Below are 27,397 nucleotides of genomic sequence, written 5' to 3'. Positions count from 1 at the left end.
TACTACAATTTCATCCTGCAGAATCACTTTCTTCCCTCTGTTTCTGCAGCACTGACACTCTCCATTCTCCTGCCTGGGCTTTGCTCACGTGTCCGGGGAGGATCGCAGACAGCGGCGGGGACCTGGCGTGGCTGAGACCCAGAAACCCCTCCTGAGGGGCCGTGCCGCAGATGTCACCGATACCGAGGTGGGAATAGCAACTATTGTTTCTAAACGCCATCTTGCTTCCCGTTTCTTCTGTTGATCTACATTTTTAAAAGGCAGAAAGGACACGGAGGCCAGTCAGGAAGGCCAGTTCTGTGCTCGCGCTACCGCGAGGGCCCAGGGACAGCTGGGCCTGACCAAGTCCTCTGACCCGCCGGTCCCTAGCCGAAGTCCGTGGGCCGTGGGTGGAGAAAACTCACCCTGGCTCAGGGACCAGGTGGCAGAGATCTGAAAAGCTGCGCTGTCTGTAATGCGATTCTTCTTCCCTTAAGGAATATTTTCTGCATTTCCAAGGCACTAGAGGTTAATTATGGATTACGGGGTCTAAGCTTTGGCAACAACAAAGGTTCTTAGGATAAAGTGCAGGAAGTTGACCAAACCAGTGGGGAAGAAGCGGCGTGGGCTGCGCCAGGGAGGCTCCCGCCCCTTTGCGTTTTGCCTTGTCCTTATTTTCTCGGTAAGTCGAGGTTCAGCTGCTGGCCCGGGCGGCACAGCCCAGAGACATGAAGGGCCTGCTGCTGGCACTTGGCAAAATTGCACGGAAAATCCACACTGTCTTCACGGGACGCGGTCCTAGCGGGACTTCTCTTCCCCACGGGAGAGCGTATGGTAATGGAACGTTACACAGGAAAAGTCAATAGAAGGCCATTTGCACAAAGACTGTTTGCCAAACACAAAAGAACTGGCTTTAATCCGCTTGGCACCAGTCCCTGCTTTGGACAGGACCAATTTCGCCCCGTCCACTGTGAGATGAGGGAAGGTCAGTGGGAAAGACGATTTCCTCTGTGAGATCCTGGGGGCCTACGAGGAGCTGCAGGCACGGGGTGGCCAGCCCGTGCCACTGCCAGCCCCCGAAATCCCGCCAGCCATTCACAGCCTCCTTCCTGCGTGAAAAGAGAAAGTGTCGTCGAGGTCACATGTCTACCTTTGCTCTGCTGCTGTTATCATTACATACTTTGTTTTGAAAATTAGTTTGTTTACAGCTCACCTTGCAATCTCAGAATGGTCTAAAGTCACTCGAGAAGCACACAAGGGGAATGGCACTAATTTTTGCAATCTTTTTATAATGTCAGAAAAGCAGCAGTCAAATAAAAAGCGACAAAACATCCACAAGGCCTACGGCACAGCGCCTTTCTCTGCCACCCACCTGACCACCAATGCCAGCGAGAACGGGCCACAGCTAGCGTTTTTACACTTTTACACACTTATTTTCTCCACACCTCTCTTTGCTGGCTGGGATTCTTGGGGCAAAGTCCTGAACGAGGTAAAATCTCAGTCCTGTCACAAGCCCGAGACACCAGCTGCCCCGGCGGCAGAGCAGACCGGACGGGGGCGGGAGGGCTGCGTGCTCTCTGCAGCCCGGACACAGACAAATGGCTCCCGTCTGTTCCGTGATCTCTCCAGAGCAGGTGACCTTTCGCCTGGTGAAGAGGGACGGTGCTGCCATCATGGTGTGGCCAGCAGCCTGCGAGAGGGACAAGCCCCCTGGGAAGGGAGGAAGGCCGATGTCCGTGGACAGGCGGGTGATGAGACATGTGCCCCCACTTCATGGAGGCAAAGTGGCCTAACGAGCTCTGGGGCAGGTGGTGACCCTGCCCTGCCAGCTCTCAGGACGGGGAGCCCCAGCCAAAGCCAGACTCCCTCCCCACTGGGCGACCGCCCCAGGGCAGGGCTCTCCCAGTCCCCTGCCGCGGACACCCCTCCCTGCCGCGGGACTCCCCTCCCTGCCACGGACACCCCTCCCTGCCCCGGGACACCCCTCCCTGCCGCGGGACTCCCCTCCCTGCCGCGGGACTCCCCTCCCTGCCCCGGGACTCCCCTCCCTGCCGCGGGACTCCCCTCCCTGCCCCGGGACACCCCTCCCTGACGCGGGACTCCCCTCCCTGCCCCGGGACACCCCTCCCTGCCACGGACACCCCTCCCTGCCCCGGGACACCCCTCCCTGCCGCGGGACTCCCCTCCCTGCCGCGGACACCCCTCCCTGCCGCGGACTCCTCTCCCTGCCGCGGACTCCTCTCCCTGCCGCGGACACCCCTCCCTGCCGCGGGACTCCCCTCCCTGCCGCGGGACTCCCCTCCCTGCCGCGGACACCCCTCCCTGCCGCGGACTCCTCTCCCTGCCGCGGACACCCCTCCCTGCCGCGGGACTCCCCTCCCTGCCGCGGACACCCCTCCCTGCCCCGGGACACCCCTCCCTGCCTCGGACACCCCTCCCTGCCGCGGACACCCCTCCCTGCCGCGGACTCCTCTCCCTGCCGCGGACACCCCTCCCTGCCCCGGGACACCCCTCCCTGCCGCGGGACTCCCCTCCCTGCCGCGGACACCCCTCCCTGCAGCATTCATGCTCCTGCCCAGTCCAGCCGCCCCTCCCATCACAAAAAATTGCTCCCAGCTGCTAAAGTGAGTTATCAGACCCCGGCGTCTACACTGACCAGCGGCTTTTAAACTCCTTTGATTCTGACCTGGCCTACACACCTCCCCCACAAATACACATTCACTGAAACAAGTTTTGTGAAATCTTCCTGATTCCACCACTGTGACAAACTCTGGACTTTCCTATCTCACTAATCACAGAATCAGCCGGGAGGACCCACAAAACTATCTCCCAGCCCACGAACAGGCCACACCAGCATCTGACCGGCACAGGGTCCGTTCCTTACAGCAGCCGCAATGACCTGCCCTCCGCGGGCAGGGGTGGGGGTGGGGGGCTGCTGGCGTCTGGGGTCTGCACCTGCGTAGTCCACAGCCCAGGGGTGCTGGGTTATGACAGCCGGCGTGGCCTGTCCACGATTTGCTCACGTGCCTCCTCCTTCCACAGAGGAGGACGCAGTGGCCCGAGAGCCCGCGCTGAGGACAGTTGCCGCAGCAGCGTTCTGTCCACGGCGGGGGTGGAGCCTGGCAAGCTGGACGGCACTGAGGGCTCCCAGATGTGCTTCCCTGAGCTGATGAGGGGCAGTGACTTCGCCAGGGAAGCCCCTCGGGAACAAACGCGCAACCGACTCCAGAGACTTCTCTTCCCGCCCGGGTGCCACCTGCCAGGGCACAGGCCCTCGGCTTCCTTCCCACAGGACCCCCGGTGAGCCCGCGGTCCGGACACTCACCTGCAAGACGATGGGCAGCTGCTCAGGCGGGTTCCGGTTCTCCACTCCCATGGTGAGCCACACCTGGAACGCGGTCAGCTGCTCCGCGAAGAACGGGCTGTGCTGTGGACGGCAGAGGAGAGCGCGTCAGGGCTGCGTCCCCAGACGATCGGCGCACCCGGCCGCCCTCGGCTGTCCCAGTCTGCCCCGCTCTGCAGGACTGCGACGGTCCGGCAGGAGATGCCGGAGGAAAGTACGTCCACTCTGGAGACAACTTGACGAGAGCCCATGGGTTGGGGGCCAGACCAGACGTGGGCGAGGGGGAGCAGAGGTTGAGGGCTGGGCACACACAAGGCTGGTGCCACCTGCATGCAGCTGGGAGGCTGTGAGAGGAGCACGTTTGGGGATCAGCCTTGGACACGCGAGTGGGTGGCTGGCCACGGGAGGCCGCAGGTCGGGAGAGAGACATTTAGGAATCAATTACTAAAGAGAGATATTTAGGAGGCAACGGCACGCAAACTCTTCCTAAGTGAAGTGAGAAAGAGAAGGGCGTGGGAGCTGCGGTGGCCCCTGCGAAGGCCGTGCAGGCACAGCCCTGGAGGGGCCAGACACCGGAAGGAGCCTGTGCCGAGGAGAAGACACGGCCAGCAGAGTCGCAGGGTGGTGCTGGGCTGGGAAGACGAGGGCCAAGAACTGACCATGACTGGCTCGGAAGCCGGAGGTCATCAGGGACCCGCGAGAACAGCCTGGCCTGGGCGCAAGCCGGAGAGGAGGGAGCTGGGCCGAGTGCCGACGGTTCTCTGCAGGACTCGGCTGCAGAGGGAAGGACAGCCACGGCAGAACCCGGAATGCACTTTGCAGGGGCGAGGATAAGGGCCGGGTTCACGCGGAGGAGAAAGGCTGGTTAAGGGGCACTGGCCGCCGGGAGAGGCTGCAGGGGGCCGTCGGGGGGACAGCTGGGGGCTGGGCTGCTCCAGGGGAACAGAGGGCGTCACACGAGGGCCCAGGTGCAGAGAAGGGGAACCTGCCCTCTGGGCGCCACAGGAAACAGGGTGTCCCTGGAGGTGAGGGCAGGAGGAGGTGCAGGAGCCGGGCAGAGCGAGGGCGAAGGGGGTGGAGACGGAACTAAGGGACATCCGTGGTCGGACTGCCAGGCGGCACCAGGGCTCCCAGGGGCCATCGCACGCAGGGTCACAGGGACCGGGCCCCCTGGGCCTGGGCTCACCTGGGCTTAGCCACGGGCACAGGCTCAGTGAGGCCAGGCTGGAGCTCCGTGGGTGTCACGGGGCGGGCGGGTGGCTGGAGGGGGAGGGGTTTGCAAGAATGACCCCAGGGCCGGGCTGAGGAGCAAGGGGGGCAGGGGCGGCCGCTGGCCCCAGCTGGCAAGTCCGGAGGAGCACTGAAGTCAGAGTCATGGGGACGGCTAAGAGGGGAGGTCCCCCAGATTGCCTGTCCTGCCACTGGGGCTACAGTGTCCTTTACCAGCCATGGCAAGGACAGGCAAGCCATAGCAGGGTGGCACTGGGGGAGGGATGCCAGGTCACGGGAAGGTCTGGGAAGCGTGCGGCCTCCCGGAGGAGCCTGCTTGACTTCTCCTCACCACAGAGTCGTTTCCACGCAGCACACGGTTCTGCCTTCCCTGAGCCCCGAATCATCAGTCTCTTCCCCACCATCCTCTCTTCCCCACTTTCTTTTCACGTCCCGGGTGGCGCGGTGGCCACAGCTCAGCTGTGTCTCGTGTACGTGGAGAGGGTGGGAGGAGGTGTCTCTGTGCGGCCGGGTTCCGGGTGCGGCCACACGTGGCCACGTGCACGCGGGGAGCCCATATGCAGGCCGAGCGCACCGCACCGCCCGGAGCCCCGCTACCCTCAGGAAAGCCAGCGTCACGTGAGGACGCGGCAGAGAACAGGCACCATTAGGAGCTCGTGTCTGGCAAAGTCAGCTCGCACCAAGTTACCCACGCTGGAGGCAGCCTGTGGAGCCGGCCTGGAGCTCTCCAAGGGAACCTCCTGTCTTCAAGTGGGAATTATTCAAAAACTGGTTTAAAAATATCTTGTTAGGTGCCCCCTCCTCCACATGCCGTGAGAATATAGTTTTACTGAGCTGGAAAAAGCCTCCAGTCTGTGAATGGAAGGCAGGTGATTCAGATAATTGCATCTCTTCTCTCTTTCAAACTGGCTTTTGCCTTATGGATTTCCACGTCGCTCAGGGCTGGAGTCACCGCTCCACGCAGAAAGGAAAAGAAAAACTCCTGGTCTGTTCACCCAAAGCTGACAGAAAAGGAAGAGCGTAGCGTTGCCAGCTCAGAGTTTGTCACTGCCTGACGCTGGGAAGCTGACAAATGAGAGCGACGCGAGAACGGCTCAGCGTTTTAAATGACGCCACACGCAGCGTCTTGGGAGCCGCCCGGCACTGCTCCACAGCTGACTCACAGAACTGACGCGGCCACGTCGCCCATCCCGGGGAGGGGTGCGGAGCCGGGGCGAGTGTTCGGAAGAGCTCACACCCTCGTGGGCCGCGGGTCTGAGTCACTGGGCCACAGCCACATTTGCGCCTCCCAGGATGACTCTGAGGCCAGGAGTTTTGCTCTGCTGTCAGCCTGGTGTGGGACGATCTGGCCTTCTCAACACCGGTGCCACAAGCCACAGACCCACAGCGGGAAGGTCGGCTGAGAGGACCTCGGGCTCACACCTCACGGCTGAGGCCACCCAGCCGGACTGTCGCTACCGTCCAGCCCAGCACGCTGCCCTTCTCTGCTGCACTGACCCGACACCCTGGGACTGGGGGGTCTGTCCTGACAGTGGCATGATGTACTTGCCACTGTGACGACCTCACTGCTCACAGAGGAGACAACAGGGACCTGCCAGGCGGGCGAGAGCCCTCGTGTCCTTCCCACGTGTGAGCTGTGTGCTCCTGCCGCCCCCAGACACTCCCCAGGCTCCCGCAGCGCAGGAAGCTCCGTGGGCCTTTCTGCCACGTCCCTCAACCCCACCCCGACAGGTGCACGTCACTGTCCACTGAGATCTGTCCCTCCCAACTGCCAGCTGTGGAGAGGGACGTTTATGTGAGGGTCTCTTCTAGTGTCTGCAAAAGAGGCTTTAAGGCAGGGCCTGTGAGTTACAGGCAAACTACTACAATACAGAAGTGAATTTAGCAAAGCTGCTGAACAAAGTCAGCTGCAAACTCTACATACTTATATACGCAAATAAAGAGAACTCAGAATATGAAACTTTAAAAAATACCATTTACGACCATGTTAATGGATTATAAGACCCAAGAGTGCAGAAATGTTGACTTTGCCCAAATCAATCTATAGATTCATTGTAATCTCAGTCAAAATTCCAGCAGGTTTTTTGCAGAAACTAACACATTGATCCCCAAGTTCACACGGAAGTGCAGAGGGCCAAAAGCACCCAAGGCAACCTTGGAAAGGAGCAGCGTGGCAGGCCTTGGCCCTCCAGCCAGACAGCGTCTTACACGGCGCCGCCGTCAAGACTGCAGAAGCAGCACGAGGACCCGTGAACAGACACAGCGGCCCCGGGACCCACTCGGGCAACGCGGGCAAGCCGGGTGCTCACAGGGGAGGAGAGGTGCCTGCCCCCGGCTCAGGCTACACAAGAATGGGTTCCAGGGGGACGGCAGGTCTAACGGGGAGAAGCAGGAAGCCACAAGGCCTCCGTCCTCAACAGTCTGTTTATCCAAGTGCAAAGCCCGGCAGGACAGCAGCCCCTCAGGGCGAGGGGGCAGGAGCCGGGGAAGCTTGATTTGGGGGCTGGTCACACGTGTGTGCTCAACTTGTAAACATTCACAAGGCTGCATGTTTGCGATGTAGACCAGAGGTCCCCAACCTTTTCGGCACCAAGGACTGGTTTCATGGAAGGTAATTTTTCCATGGATGGGGGAGGCGGAGCTCAGGTGGCGACGCTGGCGATGGGGGAACAGCAGTAATGCAGGGGAAGCCTCGCTGGCCGCCCCCTGCTGCCCTGTGGCTCTCGGCCCAAGTTTCCTGGACGACAAGGTTTCCACGGGGAGGGGTGGGGTGGGGCAGCGCGGGGCTGGAGGTGGCGGCGGAGCCTGGTCCCTAATAGGCCTCGGACCGGTACTAGACCATTCACCGTGGTTTTGGGACTGCAGGTGTAGGCAGTTTCCTACATGCATGTTAAACCTCCAAAAAGGAGGAGGCAAAATAAAAAACCCACATCAGCCGTCTCCTCCCTGTCCCAACACGGTGAAACTATTCCCACGCACAAAATATTGATTCTAGTAGGTTAGAAATGATATCGCAAAATCCTTGGAAAGATACTTGGCGAAGACACCTGGCACGGAGACAGAAGTGTTCGGTTTAAAAGGGACACACATGCAGATAGAAACTGAATCATTTGACACAAAAGCAGGCAGCTCCCCTCACTTAAAAGCACAAAGCAAAGCCATGCTCAGAGTGCAAACAGCTAAGGTTTGGTGAGGTTTCCCAAACTTCTGCCTGCAGCGACAGGCTCTGTCGCAGTAGGAGGTGCAGGCACTCGAGGTCTGGCTGGGGAGGAGGTGGGTGCGGTCCCGGCTCTCCACCAAGTTTGTGACTCTGAAGGAGACCCTGCCCCTGCCCCATGGAATTTGTGATCCGTGGGGGCAGAGGCCTGGAGGGAAGGCCTGTGGTCTGGGGGCCCCACGGTCAATGCCAAACACACCATGGGGAGCCCAGAAAAGGCCGTGCCAGCTTCCAGTTTGGGGCAGCCTATGATGGACTCGACAGGCACGAAGAGAGATGGACGGACGGAGGCGTGGGCAGACGGACGGACGAGGTGTGCAGAGCAAGTGCAGCAAATGCTCGTGGTAGAAGTGAGTGGTGGGCACAGGGGTGCTCTCTGCAAAGTCTCTGCAACTTTGCTGTAAGTTTGAAAATTTGCACAATAAAATGTTACCCCCAAAAATCACGCAACAAAGAGGGCAACAGAGGATAAAGAGGCGTCCTGGTCAATCCTGGGAGGGTTAACACGCCCGCACACGCACACGGCACGTGCACGCCCAGGCCCTGGCGGCACAGGCTAAACGCTTACCCAGTGACTGCGACGTGCGCTAACGGGAAACACCTTTGTCTCGAACTGAACGCTTCTTGGCCATAGGTGCCTCTGGCCCTGGCTCAGGATGTGACCGCCTCAAATTAGTGACAGCAGTTTCCTGTCAGCAGGGCCCTGTGCACGAATACACGAGAGCCACATGCCACGTGCCAGGCTCTGTCCTTAGCGCTTTACCTACGTGGACTCACTCGGTTCTCACGATGCCCTGGAACCAGATACCACCATAGCTTCCCCTTTAAATGAGGAAACTGAGGCCCTGGAGGGTACCCAGGCGGCACAGCGAGGCTCCACGGCTCTGAAGCCCTCTCAGGTGTGCAGAAAGGCCCAGGTGACCCAGCCCTAGCTTCATCCTCTCTGCCCCATCTGGGCCTCTGCAGAGGGCTGGGAGCCTTGTCCCCAAGAGCTGCTGCTGGGCCCCCCGGTGACGCGGTGCCCTCGGCCTGTCCCCAGCCTGTGTGCTGCGCTGACGCGGTTTCCTAGGGCAGGGACTGGGTCCTACGCTACGTGCAGACCTGGTGTCTCTCAGGCAGCAAGTGCTCAGGAAACACAAAACCAGGAGGGGCTCGGTGAGCTGCTGCGAAGACCCCCAGCAGGCTCAGTGGCACCAGCAGGTGCTGTGAGTCAGACGAGCGCCAGTGCACCAGGAGGGACTTGGCTCTGCCACCTGCGCGGCGTGGCCTGGGGCCCCCACACCCCCATGCTCAGCATCCTGCTCCCGGCGCCGTGGCTAAGTGTCACGTCTCTCAGGGCTGAGAGTGGGCGGTTAAAGGCTGGGAGGCGTGACAGGGTCACTGCTCACAGGGAGTGGGAAGCCTGCATTAAGAAAAAGCAGATTTATAACAGCAACATTTTAAAGCAAGATATTTCTCAAGCTAGCCACGGTGGCGAACGCCCACAGTACCAGCCCCTCGGGAGGCTGAGGGGGGAGGATCGTCTGAGCCCAGGAGTGTGAGGCTGCAGTGAGCTGTGATCGCACCGCTGTACTCCAGCCAGGGCAACAGAGTAAGACCCTGTCATTTAAACCAAAAAAAAAAAAGAAATTTTACTTTAACTCTTGGTTGACCCCATTTTTTAAACTCTGTTAACTGCATTTTTTTTCCAGGCAGGTGAACAAAATCTCTGACACCCCCGAGGCTGGGGCACCACACCCGGATGAGGCTTTGTGGACCAGCTGTCCAGCAAAGCAGCCCCGCAGCGGACGTGGTCGGAGGGACTCACCCTGAATGCGGTGCCTTCCTCGATGATGGTTGGCAGCTGAGACAGGCAGATGTCGACGGCGAGGTCCCAGGCCTGCCTGGGGAGAGAGCAGAGCGACACCCACCACGCGTTACAGCTGGCACACAGGTGCAGGCACTGCCCAGGGCCCTGCAGCGACCTGGGCCCGGCGTTCAGAACTACCTAGACTGCGGGAAACGCCGAGGGGAGGCCAGGAGGGGACGTGGAGACAAGGCACCTGTGGCGCTGGCAGCTCTAACTGTTCTGCCATATTTTTTTCTCTTTAAAATAAAATGAGAAAATAACCTGGGAAAATACAGGAATGCTTCCTACCCGCCAGCGTGGCTCCTGACCCTCCACCCAGCATGCAGCCCACACGCCCAAGCAGCTGCGGTCCCCTCGGGGGCCCTGGCGGGGTCGTCGTTACACAGAAACGTGGGTCAGATGCTGGGGCTGGGCCAAGGTGCTCTACCACTAACAGGCGGGTTGGCAGGGGAACAGGGGACGGTGCCCGGCCTGCGGGCCTACGTCCCTTGGGGTCAGGCCTGAGGCCTGGGTGGGGGCCAGCACCGTCAGGCCCCGGCACCCGGCACCCAGGTGGTCTGAGCTGGGCTGCCGAAGGCCAGGGACGCGCTGGGGACCCCCAAACCACCTGCGGATGCCACTCAGCCCTTGAGGACAAGACACACAGTGCTTGTTTATGGTGAGAGGTGAGAGTCTTCTTGAAACACGGGTTGGCCAAGGTGGCCAGTTCCCTGTGGTGTCACTCACAAGACGGGGCGGCGACTCCTCCCAGCAGCTGGCTGTGCTGGGCAGTCCCCGTCCCAGAGGGTGGCCTGCGCCCTGCCAAGGGGCAGCACCTGTGCCCTGTTCCAGCATCGAGCCAGCCCTTTGGGCTCAGTTTTGAACTTGGCCATAAAAGCCCATTGCAGAATGATTTATGTGGCTTCAAAAACACATGTTCTCACATAATCCTGGGAGAACGGGGCTCGCAGCCTCTGAGCAGCCCAGCTGCTCCTAGGTAAGTCTCTTTGGCAAGCGCCTCCCCTCCGGGCAGCGTCTGGACGGCCCGAGAGCACAACAGAGCGGGAAGCCCTCAGGTCTGAAGCCAGACAAGCCAAATGTTAAGAGACGGTTTAAAAAAAATCTTTTCCTGTGTGTATAATTTGGGGGATAACCATATATATATATTTTACAAACTTTTAATGTGAGCTGCTTTTAGGCTTATAGAAGAGTGGCCACGATGGGAGAATGTCCCCAGATAGCGCCCCAGCCCCTGTCTCAAGGTTTATGGATCGGCGATCAATAACTGCTGGAACGATTGCTCAGGCCTTATGAGGCGTTGCGCTCGTTATTCCCTCGCGTAAGCTACTTTGTTACTTCGCTGGCGACAAGTCGGCAGGTGGGAAGGCCCGGTGGGCAGGTGGCGCAGGTGCAGAGGAGGAGGGACGAGGAGACCTGACTTGACTTCCTGCTGGTCGGCAAACCGCCGGCTTCTCCTGTCACCGCGTCTAACCTCAACAAGGCGCAGCGGCCCCCACCCCACCGAGAAGCTCAAAGGAGGAAAGAGGCCACCTGGGGCGCGGGGACCCCAGCCGAGGTCTGGCCTGAAGCTGCGGCTCTGCGTCTCCCTGGGTCTGGAGACTCCATGTCCTCCGCCCCGGGCTGGGGACCGGCCTAGGGATGTATTCAAACGGGCCGGAGGCTGTCCTTGGGCATCGCAAAGCTGGCCTCTTCCCCAGGGTCTGGCTGCTGCCCAGCGGCGTGTGGGATGGAGCGACCTCAGCCCAGAGCCTCACCGAGGCAGGCACCCCGCCGAGGCCCCACCAGCCACATTCCTCGTCACTTCTCCACTTTCCTGAGAAGTTTCCTTTCTCCCAGGAGACAACCTGAGACAGGAGGCTGCGCGGCGGTGAGGGAGACGTGGGGACGCACGAGAGCCGCGGCTCAGCCTCTACTCTGCCACGCTGGTCCTCTCTCCTCCGCCTCCTCTGAGGACGTGACCAGACCACAGGCTGCGGAGACAGTCAACCCAAGGGGCAGCTGTGTCGCTTTGTTTCTGCAAAACCAACTGACGTGGGAGACTAGCTGGGCACACCCTGGCAGGGCTTGTGGCCCCAGCACAGAGGCCATGCCAAGGTGGCCCTCGGTGTCCTAGCTGGGGGACAGCATGGATGGCAAGGTGTCCCCAAGCCTCCTCCTCTGGCTCCCCCTGTCAGGGACTCGCTGAGCTAAGCACTCAGCCTGGGACCTGGCTGGGCGCCCAGTACTCCCTACGAAGCTGGGCCTGCCCCTCACCTCCTGCTGGGGCCTCCGCCCGCCCTCCCCGGATGCTACAGCCATGGTGGCAAGCAGACGGGCATCAGGAATGACAGTCTAGGCAGGCGGTGCCTGCTCTGCCTGGTGCAGGCTGGTGCAGGCACGGCAGCCAGCAGTCTGGGGGGCTACACAGAGGATGAGAAGCAGGATGACGCCCCTTCCCCACCGGCACCCTGCCACTCCCAGCAGGTCCTGCCTCACGGCATCACACAGGGCTCGGTGACGGGACCTTCCAGAAACCGTCCCCCTGGCGGCTCACTGCCTCTCCCAGCCCCCGACACCCATGCTCCAGATTTGCCGAAGGGACCCTCGCACCCGAGGATGGAGCAGCCACGTGGACGTCGAGGGATGAGGGAAGAGCTCAAGGCGGGGCCGGCGCAGGCACAGCCTGGGTGCCGGGGGCAGCCAGGAGCCAGCAGGGACGCCGGAGATGTGGAGGGCTCTGCGTGGTCCCAGACACATGTGCATTTCAGGGCCGCCTGGTGCAGGGAGCGAGTGGCAGGGCGGCCGCGAGTGCTCAAGAGCGATCTGTGGGGAGGACGCTGGGATTAGCTGTCACCGGCAGATCTGAACTGTGGCCCCCATTCCCTGGCAGCTTGGAGCAGCGGGTTCTAAGCCGTTAGCTGCTCAGATGAGTCACCTGCCTGCAAAACCTGCCACCCAGGCGTGAGCTCGTTGTTCAGGAAACAGGCCTGAGCTGGCAGGCGCCCAGGAGGGGCTGGGGAAGCCTCCCAGGCGCAGCCTCTGTCGGCACCGCTCAATCAGGGAGCGCGGAACCCCCAGAGAAACCCGAGGTTTCAGGACCCTGAAATTGAAAGTGAAGGAGGACAGCCCCTGACGGCTTCGCATCAAAAATTAAACAGGAAACAGCTCTGCGCATCCGTGCTGGCTCCCTGCCTGCAGCAGGGTGTAAACGTACATCACTTCACGCTTTAACCTCAATTTTTGTTAGGCTTTGTTCCCCTCGCTAAAAATTCAACCTCTCTATCACCACCCGAGGAATATAATAACTAACTTTAAATTATTTATTCCAGATGCTCTTTTATGACTGCCTCTCCTACATGCTCCCTGGGGACACGCACGCCCCGAGGAGAGCCCTGGCGGTCCCTTGTGTGGCCAGGAGCCCACACCCTGCAGCGCCGAGCACACCCCCGTCAGCTCAGTCCTCAGCTGCAGTCAGCAAAGCCTAAAGACAGGTGAGCACAGCCCCCTGCTTCTGGGCCCACCGCCCTTCCCTGTCTGCTCGGCAGAGACCACTTCTGGCTCTGTCAATGCCCCCGGCCCAAGGCTCAGGGGGCGGAGCGGGGAGGGGCCCTGGGGACAGAGGCCACACTCCAGCCTCCCCACAGGGAGGGGCCAGAACAGACATTGCCCACGCAGGCCGGCGTTGAGCCCACCCCCAGAAGGCCCTCCCGCCTGCTGGAACGTGGCTCCTGTGGCCAGGGGGAGCCACCCCAGGGATGGGCCATGGGGGACAGGAGCCACCTGTGTCCCTGACACCCTGGAGCTCTCACAGCCTGTGCTGCTTCACGCCCACATGGGATGGAAACAAGCGACTCCATTTGTAAATCCACTGGATTTTGGGTTACCAACTAGCCTGCATTTTAACTAACACACCTACTGCCCCCGAGGAGGGAGGCAGGCCATTCCTTAGAGTTTCCCGCACTAACCAAGCCGGGGTCTCTCAAAAGGGACGTCAGGTGTGAGCCCATCTACCCGCCTGGCTCAAGTATTTATATCGAGTTGCCAAAGTCCTCCTCATCTCTGACGTAGCCTGAAGACGCTCTGAGTAAAGATTGTGGCCAAGTCTGCCTGGGTTTCCCTCCCTAGAGCTGCACGTGGTCACGTGGCTGAATTGACTGGCTTCTTTTAAATTTTGGTCCCAGCACGATGACACAGGGAAATGCCGCCGTCCCTTGTGGAAGGTGCCTGTCAGCAGAGACTGCACATCTCAGCCTCCGGGGCGGGGCCGGCCCAAGCAGAGAGCTCTCCACCTCGTCTCCACCTCGTCTCCACCTCGTCCCGCTGCGGCAGACGCACCAGGAGCTCCGGTGACCGCTCGCCCGCACGAGGGCGGCCCCCAGCGTCCCGCACGCTCTCGCGTCCAGACGACTGAAAGTGCTCAAGAGCCAGAATCAGACTTCAGCTCGAACACTCCTAGGACGCGACACAGGTAAGACTCCAAAAGGCCTGACTTCAGTGGGACGTTCTCAGGGGGACACCTACTTAGAGACCCCTCAGCCAGCGCAGGGACTGGAGATCAAGCAGTGCTGGGCCCGGTGTCTGGGAAATGCCAGTGCAAACCCCTCTCTGAGACCCGGAAGGACGTGGGGACGGTGCCAGCACGAGCCTTCGCCCTGCCTCTCCTCCCTCATCGACGCGCCTTAACACGTTGGCGGGTTGGGAACATGCACCGGAGGACACTTTGTCCCTGTCCATGCTCCTCGGGAAGCAAAGAGCTTCTCCAACTCGATGTCTGCTGTGCAGGGAAGCGTCTACCCTCTCTAAAGGACGCTGCAGCTACAGTCTTGCCTCGACGACCCAACTGCCATGGCGGTGAGGCAGGCGCCGTTCTAGCCCCTTCAGACGTGAGCTGAACGCGGCTGAGAGGGAGGGGTCCGTCCAGGGCGGCCCTGTGAGGAAGCAGCTGCCGGGCTGGAAAGCTGGGCAAGGCAAGGAGACGAGTCCCCAGGCACCTTCTGACGGAGGGCTTGGGAGGGGCATTCAAAAACCTGTAATCGCTTATAATCTGGGGTGGGATCTACCACCCCAAACGGAATTACACTAATTCCACTGAATTTCCTGCTTCCTGAATGAGCTTACAAGGCCGAGAACACCCAGTTCTCAACACGCGTTTTGGTGGCAGCGAGAGGAGCTGAGGCAGGTGGCCGTGCTGTGTGGAGGCCAGTGTGGCAGGTCCACCTTGGGGTAGGTCCGTCCCCTTGAAGCCCAGGCCCGTGGCACTGCCCCAACTCCAGGTACCAGCAGGAAGCCACAGAGAAGCCAGCGGGAGGAACAGCGAGCCAGGTCTGTCTCGGGACCTGTGTCCCGGCCCCCCTCAGCTGGACCACGCCCCAGGCCCACTGCTACAAGGACGTTTCCTCCCGAAACCCAGAGCCTGACTTTCACATCCATCCCCCGTCAAAGTAGGTTCATGGCATAATTTCCAGCATTTAATGGGACTGACAAATGTTTACTTTCCAGCTCCAGATTCATGCTGGCACCATCGTTACTGAAAAACCCTCCCCAGAGAGACCATGTGTTAAATGCACATGATTCTCCTCCTTGAAATCACATCGCCACTGATTTCTGTAAAAAGAACCTTTTAATTTACTTATTTGGCACTTTCCAGCCTATACAGGCAAGAAGCCATGATGCCAGGCCTTGCAGAAAAGACCCCAGACGGGGAAGGGTCTCCGACACACACGGGAAGGGCAGGAGCACCGTGAGGGGAGACCCCTCCCTCCCGCCTCGCGCACACGGGTGCTGGGTGTTCAGGGGACAGCCGGGGCACCGCGTGGCTTCCCCCGAGTCCTGTCCTCAGACATCCAGGGCCCAGCTCCTCACGGGGACTGTGCAGGCTGCACTTGGCCCTCAGCTGCGTTTGGTTTGGCTCTTGAAATGTTTTTTTTTAATAATAGATATCAACATCTAAAGTCAGGTAATTATAAATTAAAATATGAAATTTTGGCCACTCTTTAAAAACTGGAGGCCTGGCAACTGCCACCCAAAATGCCGCTGTGGCCGCTGGCTGGGACGGACCACAGGTGGAGCAGCCTGTCCCCCGCCCCCGACCAGTGGTGGCCTTGCGGGCGACATCCGGCCTCTCGCTCCTCTCAGGAGGCCTCTCCTTGAAGAGGTGCTCAGGGTTCCTCCGTTTGCCTCCAGTTCCAAATCTATGGCCAGTAGAGCCTCAAGCTTAATGATTCCATTTAAAAAAATGCCGTACTGTTTCAAAGACTTAGAAAATCTACAAGTGGACTTTTAATTACAAAAGTAATATCTACCAATTTTTAGGGTGGGGAACCACCACTCTGATTCTATCGTTCTGGTACAAGCATCATTAACATTTTGTTATAATTCTATTCAATATTTTTCTAGATATAATATAAATTTTAACATAAATATTAATCATGTTACTGATATACTTTGCTGCTCTGTTTTTATCATTTAACATATATTTTATATAATAATGAATGAGACTTTAAGACTGCGTATGTTCTTCCAAGTATACATATCTGACTCCATCCCTATTCTGTCAGGGGCTGGGCTTATTTCCAATTTTTTCCCTCTTAAAACCAACGCTCTGACAAACGGCCCTGTTTTCTGAGTCTTTCAGGATGTCCCGGCAGTCACAGTCCTTGGCTTTTCCTTAGGGGCCCGTGTGGTCCCAGCGGCTGCTGGGCGGGGACGGGTGCCGCCGGGGAAGTGGGGCAGGGGGTGGGCAGCCCCTGGGAGGTCAAAGCCACAGACGGCGGCCCTGACCCCGGGAGCCAGGTGGCTCTAAGGCTGGGTGTCAACGGGTGGGAAACACCAGAACAAGCTCGACTCCAGAACAGGGGCTGCTGACTGGCCACCCCCGATGTCCAGATGGAGGAGACCTCGGACTCTGTCCCCGTAGCAGGCTGTGGCTGACTGCCAGTGGGTGTGGGGACACAGACCGACACCGGGCTCTGCTGGGAGGCATAGCATCCTTCCTGGGGACTCCTCACCGCCCTGCCAGGCGCAGTCCAGCCCCTGCTCCCCTGCGTCTGATTAGACTCATTCCAGACGCCAGGAAAGTTGCCCCACGTGACAGCTGTGCCGTGAGCCCCCAGCACCGTGGCACGTGTAACTGGAGGCGACGGGACATCCAGCAGTGCTCCCTGGTTAAGCAGCCCTTCTGCCAGGGTGCCGTCCCAGGGTGTGTCTGGAAGTGCCGTCAAGCCCAGGGGACCGGGTACACATACAGCGACGGATCGGCACGGAGCAGCTGGCGCTGGACCACTGGGGCCACGGCCTGGCCCAGTCACGTGGGCCACTTGCTCAGCTCGCGCCGCCCAGCAGGGAAACGGGCGACATGACAGTTGTGATGGCACCACCTTCCTCTCAAAACCAGGACAGATTATGCACTTTAACTTTTCTGTTGACAGTCCAAATGCTGCACAGGATTTTGACTTATCTCATGCAAAAAAGAATATTTAGTTCAATTTTTCTTGAATGGATGATGGATAGTGAGTTCACAAACTCCTTTTTGCTTGTCTAGATTTTCAGTGTTGGGGGAAGTGATCATGCACATATTTAAAGAAAAATTCGCGAGCTACAATAAACCTGATAAGGAAAACGTACTACCCTGCAGACCCCGTCCACCCGTACGCCGCAAATAAGCCCATGGAAGCATTTTCCCCTTAGTGTGTGTTTTTAAGGCTAAACGCAGACGAATCGCTCTCTTAAATTATATTAGTGCTTCTCCCACTGATGGGCAGAACTAAGACTATTTCTATCATAACCTTCCTTTGTTATTGTCTCACTTCAGAACTTGCCCAGACTCTGCTTATTTATGCTGGGAGAGCAACGGAACAGGAAGAAATCAATCGTCTTCGCGTTCACCGTCCGGACCGAAATAAACTAAGCTGCAATCAGCACTACACTGCCAGCAGTAGTGTGCGCAGCAGCCCAGCAAGGGGGACAGTTCCACTCCACAGTCCTAACACAGCACACTCGTGCGCGGGGTGTGTGAGAGAGAACCGAGCACGCGCATCAGAGGGTCGCGCGCCCAGCGGCTTTACTCCCCGGAGCGACCCTGCACGGACCACACAGACCCGGCCGCAAGTTCTTCTCTCGCTCCTGGGCTCTGCGAGGTTAGAAACTCCTTGGCGAAGCACCGCCCTCCCGGTTACAGGGGCTGCCGGTCCTGAGCGTCCGGGAAGGCCCCGGGGCTCCCGCACCCCGAGGGAGCCCAACCCCTGCCTGCAGGGCTCCTGGGGACCCTGTGTTTTGCTTCGGCCCAAGTCTGGCATCAAGCCCCCTGCCCCGCTGCGGTAACCCCCACCCTGGTGCTGCGCAGACAGACGCAGGGGCAGCGCGTGCGCTCGGACACTCACCACATGGCGTGCATGTAGGTCGGGGGCAGCCGCGGGCTGCTGACGGGAGTGCAGTTGTATGACCTCATGATCCTTTCCGCCAGCAAAAAGTTCCGAAAGAGACTAGCCACCAGCAGGTCCTGTCTGAAGAGCTTTTGGAAGAGATCTGAGGGCAGATGAAGCATAAAAAGGAGGCTTCAGGGACTCGTGTCCAGCATTTAAAGCCAAATACACAAATTTACTTATAACAAAAATTATTACAAACAAGTTGTAACTCATATGCGTGTTTCCCATTGTCAATGCATACACACAGACATACACGCTCAGACACATACATGTATACATGCACACAAACACATGCACGCACATAAACACACGAGCACACATACACCTATAAACATATACATGCACAAATACATACAAACACATACATGCACACACCCATACACATGAACAAAACCCAACCAACCAATAAACAAAAAACACAAGTAAGTCTTATAACAGCAATACCGATTTTAACAAATACAGGCAGTCCCAATGACGACCAAGGAAGATAAGCCCTGCACCTGCCTGGAGAAGAGTCTGCCAGCAACCAGCGCGAAAGCCACACGGAGCTCGGTACGCGCCCACCGCCCGTGCCCGGTGAGCACGAACCCACCGCATCCTCACGGCAACCTCGGTCCTCGCCTTCCCCCTCCACCCCCCGTCAGGCTTCCTCGTTAGAGAGGATCATCGATCCTGTCTGGCTTCTCTTACGCCCAAGGGTCAGCGTCCCTTGTTCTGGTGCCCGCGACCCCCAAAGCGCCCGGCCGGGCGGGCTCACCCCGGGGGAGCACGTTCCAGGCGATGGTGTCCGTGATGGCCGTGAAGATCCAGTTCAGCTCGCCCAGAGGAGTCCTCCTGTCGTTCAGCCGGCCGGGGATCCTAGAACGCACGGTGAGTTTCCGTTAGCGAGGTCGGGGGAGGAGAGGGGGCAAGGAACAGGCGATGAAGAGGCTCCGACCAGAGAGGGGAGAGGCCTGGCGCTCGGCCAGGAGAACGAAGACCCATGTGAACAGCATTGTCAACTTCCTTCCCCTCCACACCTCTACAAAAACTGCTTCTTCGGGTGCCCCAGACACACAGACCAAACCCAGCCGGTCACACACACAGTCCTGCCATTTCCAAGTCTGAGCCTCTGGCACTGCTGGGACCCTGAGGACAGTCCCAGGGCATGTGTCCTAAGGGAGTCTGACATACCCCACGGTTCCACGGCTCAGCCCCCGCACTGCGGCCCCCACGCTGCAGAAGTGCACGGTCAACCCGAGAGCACCGAGGGGGAACCTCGTCCCACGAGGTCCCCTTAGCGCCCACTCACTCACCCAACAGCTGAGTGCCCACAGCAGGGTGAGCTCGGGGCACCATGGCTGTCACCATTCACAGGGCCCTGCCCTCAGGGGACGCGCCGTGCGGCGGGAAGGACACACAAGCAAGCGAGTACGCATGTAATGTGACAAGCGATGACTGTAAGTGATGAGGATGCGCCGTTCAGTAGCGGCTGGTGAAGACAGCCTGACAGAGCCCCGCGCAGAGGCCGCATCTGAGGGTGCAGCCGCGTCCTCACCTGGCGGAGACGCGTGTCGGGCAGAGGCAACGGCAAGTGCGAAGCCCCAAGGCCTGGGCGTGCATCACCCTTGTAGCAAGTTTAATCTAAACTGACGGCAAACGTTCTTTCTCCCAAAAGGAAACGTGCATGTGATTCAGTCCAGAGACCAGAGTATGATTCTCCTGCTCGTACGACGCAGCAGGTCGGTCATTCCCAGCGCGGGAGCCCAGCTGCCGGCGCTGCCTTTGCGAGGACAGGACCGAAGGAGGCTGCGCCTCGGACAGCAAGGCCGAGCCAATCCCTAACACGGTTCCTCCGCATGCTCTTCACCTCCCTTAGAGACAGAAAATGCCTCCTATTCCCTCAGGTAGGCTTAGTGACAGGACAAGAAAAACAAGGGATGAGACATCAGTGTTAATGTTCTAAGGCAGCATTGTTGGTCAAACAACGGCAGAAGTCTCAAAAAAAAAAAAAAAAAAAAAGATTTCCAAATTCAACAAAAAATTTCTATCTCAACAGGGGAGACTCTTTTTACCCAAACAGGCTGGACACATGCAGTCTGGGCTATACATACACACAGTCTGGACTGTACACACACAGTCCGGGCTGTACACACATTCTGGGGTACACACACACACAATCCGGGCTGTACACATAGAGACTGGGCTGTACACACATTCTGGGGTGTACACACACACAGTCTGGGCTGTACACATAGAGACTGGGCTGTACACACATTCTGGGGTACACACACACACAGTCCAGGCTGTATACACATAGTCCGGGCTGTACACACAGAATCTGGGCTGTACACACATTCTGGGGTACACATACACACAGTCTGGGCTGTACACACACAGTCCGTGCTGTACACACATTCTGGGGTACACACACACACAGTCTGGGCTGTACATATACACAGTCTGGACTGTACACACACAGTCCAGGCTGTACACACATTCTGGGGTACACACACACACAGTCCGGGCTGTACACACATTCTGGGGTACACACACACACAGTCCGGGCTGTACACACATTCTGGGGTACACACACACACAGTCCGGGCTGTACACACATTCTGAGGTATACACACACACAGTCCGGGCTGTACACACACAGTCCAGGCTGTACACACATTCTGGGGTACACACACACACAGTCTGGGCTGTACACACAGAGTCTGGGCTGTACACACATTCTGGGGTACACACACACACAGTCCGGGCTGTACACACAGAGTCTGGGCTGTACACACATTCTGGGGTACACACACACACAGGCCAGGCTGTACACACAGAGTCTGGGCTGTACACACATTCTGGGGTACACACACACATAGTCCGCGCTATACACACAGAGTCTGGGCTGTACACACATTCTGGGGTATACACACACACAGGCTGGGCTGTACACACAGAGTATGGGCTGTACACACATTCTGGGGTACACATACACACAGTTTGGGCTGTACACACACAGTCCAGGCTGTACACACATTCTGGGGTACACACACACACAGTCTGGGCTGTACACACATTCTGGGGTACACACACACACAGTCCAGGCTGTATACACAGAGTCTGGGCTGTACACACATTCTGGGGTGTACACACACACAGTCTGGGCTGCACACACACGCTGGCTGCACACACACAGCTCAGGTGCTGGTCACGGCACGGGTGATTCAGAGGCAGTTTTAACTGGCTGTGTATGCTGGGGGCATCACTGAGGATCCCACCATTTAAAAGGATTCCAGGTCTGGGGGTAGACACTCAGCACAAAGACAACGGAGATTCTGTCTCGATTCTTCCTCCTACAATGAGCATTTCCTCTCCCCAGCCCGTTCTGGCTGCAGAATGGCGCACACCAGTTGGCGAGTGCCGGGTGGCCAGGCCAGGGAGCGAGGAGAACAAAGATGCTTGCCCCTGACAACTGCGGCAGAGCTTCACCCCGTGGGCACCACGTGACGGTGGGGCACACCACCCACAGAGAAGACATTTCGCGCAAGGTCTCAGCTCAGCCCCTGAGCGCCAGTGCACACCTGGAGGAGGGAACACGTCGCTGGGAAACGCCGCGGGGAAGGGCAGGGGCGCCCCAGGGTGGACGTGGTGCCCGGACACGGTCGCTTGTGTCCTGGGTCCCACATCTGCAGATGAGAAACACGCATGCTGGAAGCCTTTTAAATACAACCATTGGTAAGATTGTCAACAACATCGTTCAGCAAAACACTGCCCCTCTCAGAGCTTCAGGACTCCTGCGGAATGTGCTGCCGGCCCCCTCGTCAGAGCTGTACAGGTGAACACGGGGGCACAGGCCGTGACGCTGTGTCTGGGGTTAGTAAGCAATGAATGGAATGAGGACCCGGAAGACGCAGACCTGGACACCTTGCCACCAGATCTCTCGCTTCATCCCAAACACGTGTGGAGTTAGCCAGACCGTGAAGTTAGAGCACAGCCCCCGAGACTGCCCAGCTGCAAGCTGGGGGGTCCCCAAACCACCCGGCCTCCGCTCACCCACTAGCAAGGCTCATGAAAGCGGTCACGTTCCCAGTCACAGCTCGTCACAGAGAAACGCACACTCCACTCGGTCATGCACAGAGGCGCACAGGACGGGGTTCGGGAAAAGCACCAAACACGGAGCTTCCTGCGTGTCCTCTCCGTGGAGTCTGGACGTGTGCCCGCGTGCATGGAACACTGCCCACCAGGAAGCTCCGTCACACGGGCATGACTGACGGCCTCATGGTGGACCTCAGCCTGCAGTTTCATACGGTGTGACTTCACGTCCCCACCCTAAGTCACACGGCTGTGCTTTCTTTCGTGGTAAGCCCCATGCCGAGACAACTGGATGTGGGCAGCCCCCACTGAAACAAGGATACTCCCACCTGGCATGACCGACGACCCTGCAGAAGCTGAGGGCAAAGCCAGACCTTCCCTCTGGACGAGGCCAGATCCTTGGCTACACAAATACTGAGCTGTTCAACATCAAACACAAGCCTGTGCCAGCCTCGATTTCAGCCTGTAAATTGCACTAGTCCTGGGCACGGTGCCGGCAGGGCCGGCAGAGGCTTCCCTGCATGCAACAGACGCAGGATGAAGGGCCGCAAGTCCGTACTGAGCTCACGGCTCTTCCAAGATGTTCGAAACAGGAGCTGGACTTGCCCCTCTCTGAGCAACAAGCACAAACATGTGAAGAAAAAAATCCAAATAAACCGGCGGCTGCACTGTTCACTGACAGCTGGGCCAGAGTGTGAGTGACCAGACAGCAGCTCTGGGGTGAACGTGCAGCTGTCACACGTGAGGACCTGGGAGCGTGGGCTGGCTCGGCTTCTCCGTGTGAAGGTCGGAAACACGTCTGCATCTTCTACCTCAGTACAGGGACTTCCAGGAATCCTCCAATCCTAATCCAGAACCTTAGCACAGGGAACAGCAGATGCTGTAAGATATGCAGTGCAGTTTTATTTGCAATTGTGAAAAGTCAGAAACCAGTTACGTGATCAGTGAGAAAGAAATGATTAAGTACATTACGGAACAACCACAGTGAAATAGCTGCAAGCTATTAAATGGTTGTTTATAAATATTTCAGTATGGGAAAAGGCTTTCTTTATAACATTAAGTACAGAAGCGAGATAAATACCATGCAGTTTCGATTACAAATGACAAGTGCAAGGAAAGATGATTGGAAAGAAAACCTAAAGTGCGACAGTGGTGACACTGTGCATTTCACACAGCTGATGCTTCTACGTCGGATAACCCTCTTGAACAGCGCGGAATCAACAGACCCAGCTCCTCCTCCTCCTCCTCCTCCTCACGTCCTGGTGACCTGGGGAGGGTTGGGGGCTGTTACGCCTCTTGGGGCCGGGGTGGGTGGCAGGACGGCGTTCCTGGGAGAAGCGCAGGGGCCGCCAGAACAGGGATGGGCACCTGGCCACACTGGGTCTGCAAACCTGGTCTAGATGCATCACCGAGTCAGGTACCCTGAATCCAGGGGCACTGCTACAACCCACCGGCTTCCCAGGGTCTGACCCTGCGGATCGTAAAGCTGTGTCCAAGCAGCTGCCCACGAGACTCCCACCCAGCGCTGGCACTGAATGGTCACCCCCTCAAGATGATCGGAGGCTGGGTAGGCTCAGTGTGTATTTAGTTGTGTTCTTGAAAATGCTTTTCTTGTGGCAACGCAAATGAGACTCCTTGCTGCAATGTCCCCGCGATCTCCTCCCCGAGCTCATCGTGAAAGCAGAGAAAGCCACGTGCCCGGCTGCCCTCAGACAGACCCAGAAATCGTTCGAGTCGATCGCCAGCCGCTCAGTGAGTGCACATCCGATGTAGCCTCTCCACCGGGCAGACGGGTCCCACTTGGGGTGACAAAGGTGGAACCAAGTCCCACTTCCCTCACTTTTCATGTCATTCAGAATTAAACCACTTTGGAAACTACTTGCTTCTGTCTTCCTTTCCGCACTTGATCCTAACGGGAGCCAAACCCTGACCCATGCAGGGGCCACGGGCAGCAGGAGCAACGCCGGGTGGAGGAGGGCGGAGGAAGGACTTCAGCCCGAGAACACGCTGCATTCGGAACGTTTCTCTGAACCCCAAGGTACTGATGATAATTGAGGTGGCTCTCTAAAATTCTAATCCACAGTGCTAATCAAGAACTAATTTTTATGTGAGTGTAAAAGGCTGTGGATTAGGAGCAGATCACAGAAGGGGAGATGAGAAGCGGGAGCTCCGGTCCCTGCTGTGCTGTGGCTGGGTGACTCTGGCACGTGGTCCTCTGCCCTGTGGCACCGGGCTCACCTTCACGCACGATGGGACTCGGTGAGACAGACCCCAGTCCCAAAGGAGATGCAGCGGAACCCTCCTCGACAGGTGCACGCTGGCTTCTCAAGTCCCCACTGCTGTCACCAGGAGGATCTGTTGTGACCGTCCCCACACATCCGGGCTCACCTGCATGGTCAGCTCCTGGCCAGGACTTGCCTTCCGTGGCTCCAGCGCCCAGGCCATCGTGGGAGCCCAGCCCTGCAGGACGCCAGGTGTACTTCAGTGTCCCCACCTCTTTTGTGTGACTATCCCTGAGTGCCAGGCCAGCTCTGAAATGCCAAACACACACCCTTCTCCTTGGGCCCCTTCCTCCCTGACACCCCCAGTGCTGAAAAGTCAGCACCAGGTTTCCTACGCCAGGAACCTGCCGCTCAACGAGGGCTGCTGCCCACCGGCCCTATGCTCCACCCTGCTGTCAGAGGGACCCCTCATATCATCAGTCCCCGCCACCCCCAGGCAAGGGGTGGGGGGCATTTAATAAGCACCTGCTAAATGCCCGAACGACCGGCTTTCCATTTCCTTTGATCTCTCATAGTCCCACTGCGCTTCCTACCATCTGGTCCCGAGAGCAAGTGCCCCGTTACCCTGCTTCCCTCGCAGGCACTGCCGAGGCAGGGCAGGTGCCGTCCCACTTCCCTGGGACCTGTCTCTCAATGGCTCACTCACAGGTCCCCAGTGACCGCCTCCCAGTCTCTTCCCACCCGAATTCTCGGTGGACACCTTCAGGTCTGGCTGCACTCAGGAGCTGCACGCCACGACCCCTCCCTGCCAGGGAGGTTGCCTCACTGTGTCGTCCACCCCCCATCCCCTATCCATACAGAGGACAAGGACAAGGGCCTGTGAGGTCACCAGGACACCTCCCTGTCCTCCCAGCAGAACCCCTGGACTTCCTCTCCCCTTTCTCAGCACCCAGGCCTAAACTCGGAAGCCAGACAGATGGGGGCTTGACCCTGGCGAGGGACGAGCTCTGTGACTTTGTGCAGGCTGTCTGACCTCTCTGAGCACGAACCTCTGCCACCACGACAGTGCCCCGTACCGTGCGCGGCCAGATGGCTCTGTGCACCTTAGCCCGCACGGACCACCCACCTGTCGAGCCCAGCAAGCCTTCTTCCCAACTCACCCCCATTTACAGAGAAGGAAACTGAGGCTCCGTGAGGGTGTGCTTGGTGCTGGAGACAAGTGGTGGAAACCGGACACAGGCCCAGCCCCGCCAGCTGCCTCGCAGGGTCGTCAGGACCAGAGACAGGCCAGGGAGGTCGAGGCACCAGGCTGGGCCTCCGTCTGTCTGCCCGGGAAGGGCGACGTGACGTGACGCTCACGCCGGCGAAGTTCTCACGGCACTCTTCTTTCTCGCCCGACTTTCTCCAATCGTGTGGGCCACCGCCAGCTCCCTGACCTGCTCTGACCTCGACCCAGCCCAGCTCCTACTTGACTGGAACTCAATGACAGGGACATCCGCCTTTGAACATTTTTGGCACTCCGCTAATCCCTTATTTTTATCCTCACCGTGGCTCCATGTATGTTAATGTTCTGTGTCACCAGATAGCAAATTCCCACGGGCAGCGACTCACTTTCCTCGACGTGAATCAATCTCCAGCCCCAGCAGCGGCTCTGCTCCGGCACGGCTGACGCCCCGGCTCTGAGTCACCACCTCCCCGCCTGGCAGCAGCTGCGCCCACGGCCCGTGGACAGAACCTCACTCCCTGTGGTGGGCGGCTGCCGGGGACGTGGACCAGCCCCTCAGCGGTTAGGAAGGCCTCGAGGCGCGACATCTGCCAGCCGCGTTCAGGGTGCAGCTCGGCTTTCAGGCCGGCCTGCGCCGCCAGGTGAGGTACAGGCCACGCCTCTGTGTGAGGGCGGCTCCGCGCGGGGCCAGCGAGACTGGCCAGGTCTACACCAAGCCCAGCCTCCTTCCTGGCTTCCATGAGATCTCGTGCACACCTCACTGCCTAGCGTCTGCTCCCCAGAACCACCAGCTGGCATGTGGGAGATACAGTAATTACTTATTCTCAAATATCCAATGTGCTCTCAAATCTTTCAGACCAACCTCCTGTCTTCTTGGCTTGGGGGGCACCTAGGACCCCTCGTCATCCAGCTCAAGGTCTGCCTCCTCCCCCCCACCTGGGCCCAGGCTGTCCGGGCTGCTGTGTCCCCCAGGACGCCGCGATGTCTGAGTAGAAGATGCTGTTACTGAGGCTGCGTCTTCGCCAGGCCTGGCGCTCTCTGGAGCAAGGGCCGGGCTCCCCTTTACCTGCCACCTGCAGGGCCAGTGCTACGTACACACTGGAGGAGCCAACACCTGAGTCCCCACTGAACGATCGCGAAGCCATGTGTAAACAAGACTTCAGGAGAAAAACTACGGTTTCCAAGAAAATGGTACAAACTCACTAAAAATATTCCAAGGATAATAAAAAACAAACCAAAGAAGATAACATAAATCACTCCAAATTCCATCATCTAAGAGCCATTAGAAATGTTTTGGTGACCAGTCCTCCAGATATCCCTGTGCACAAAATCAAATAATTTGATACGTACTAAAATAAGTCATTATGTAAAGGAATGCTACATTAAAAACAAAATCCTACAAATGAGCTTAGGAAAAAAGTCTGGAGAGATACACATAAAGTATTATATTAGCAACGATCTTGGCATGGTGAGATTATGGATGATTTTAATTCTCTTGTTTATCTGTATTTAATAACATATCTACGCTAAAAACATAATAATTACAGATTAAAGAAAAACAAAGCTTTTTCTTTTTTTTCTTTTCTTTTCTTTTTTAATAAGAAGGAAGCTACAGCAAGTTTTCCTGAAAACAGAAGATATTTCAAAACTGTGTTATTTTACAAATTGACATCATCTCAGATTGAAGGAAACACCTTTACTTTGTTTAGTAAAAATGACCATCATGACAAAGATGGCGGGTGGAGAGAACCTTGGGCAAGTTCATTTACTTAACGCAGCTAATTTATTACTCAGACAAAGCTCATATGAAGGTGGACTTAGTATTAATAATTTCTTTTTAAAATAATTCTTTTGAA

The 27,397-nt window shown here is 57.9% G+C and overlaps 1 protein-coding gene across 4 annotated transcripts in view; it reads right to left on the bottom strand.

Annotated features, from left to right (window-relative positions):
- RPTOR (regulatory associated protein of MTOR complex 1) overlaps nt 1-27,397 on the bottom strand; it is a 272,593-nt gene that overhangs the window by 64,046 nt on the left and 181,150 nt on the right. For all 4 annotated transcript variants that reach the window (XM_045569639.1, XM_045569640.1, XM_045569642.1 and 1 more), the window contains 4 exons: nt 18,778-18,878; nt 17,976-18,120; nt 9,577-9,652; nt 3,305-3,406 (listed from right to left, as the gene is read on the bottom strand). In XM_045569639.1, coding sequence (XP_045425595.1) covers nt 3,305-3,406; nt 9,577-9,652; nt 17,976-18,120; nt 18,778-18,878 — 424 coding nt within the window. The remainder of the gene's footprint in view (nt 1-3,304; nt 3,407-9,576; nt 9,653-17,975; nt 18,121-18,777; nt 18,879-27,397) is intronic.

The sequence above is a fragment of the Lemur catta genome, chromosome 15 (assembly GCF_020740605.2).
Source record: "Lemur catta isolate mLemCat1 chromosome 15, mLemCat1.pri, whole genome shotgun sequence".
Taxonomy (NCBI): Eukaryota; Metazoa; Chordata; class Mammalia; order Primates; family Lemuridae; genus Lemur; species Lemur catta.
This window is presented reverse-complemented; position numbering and strand designations above follow the sequence as displayed.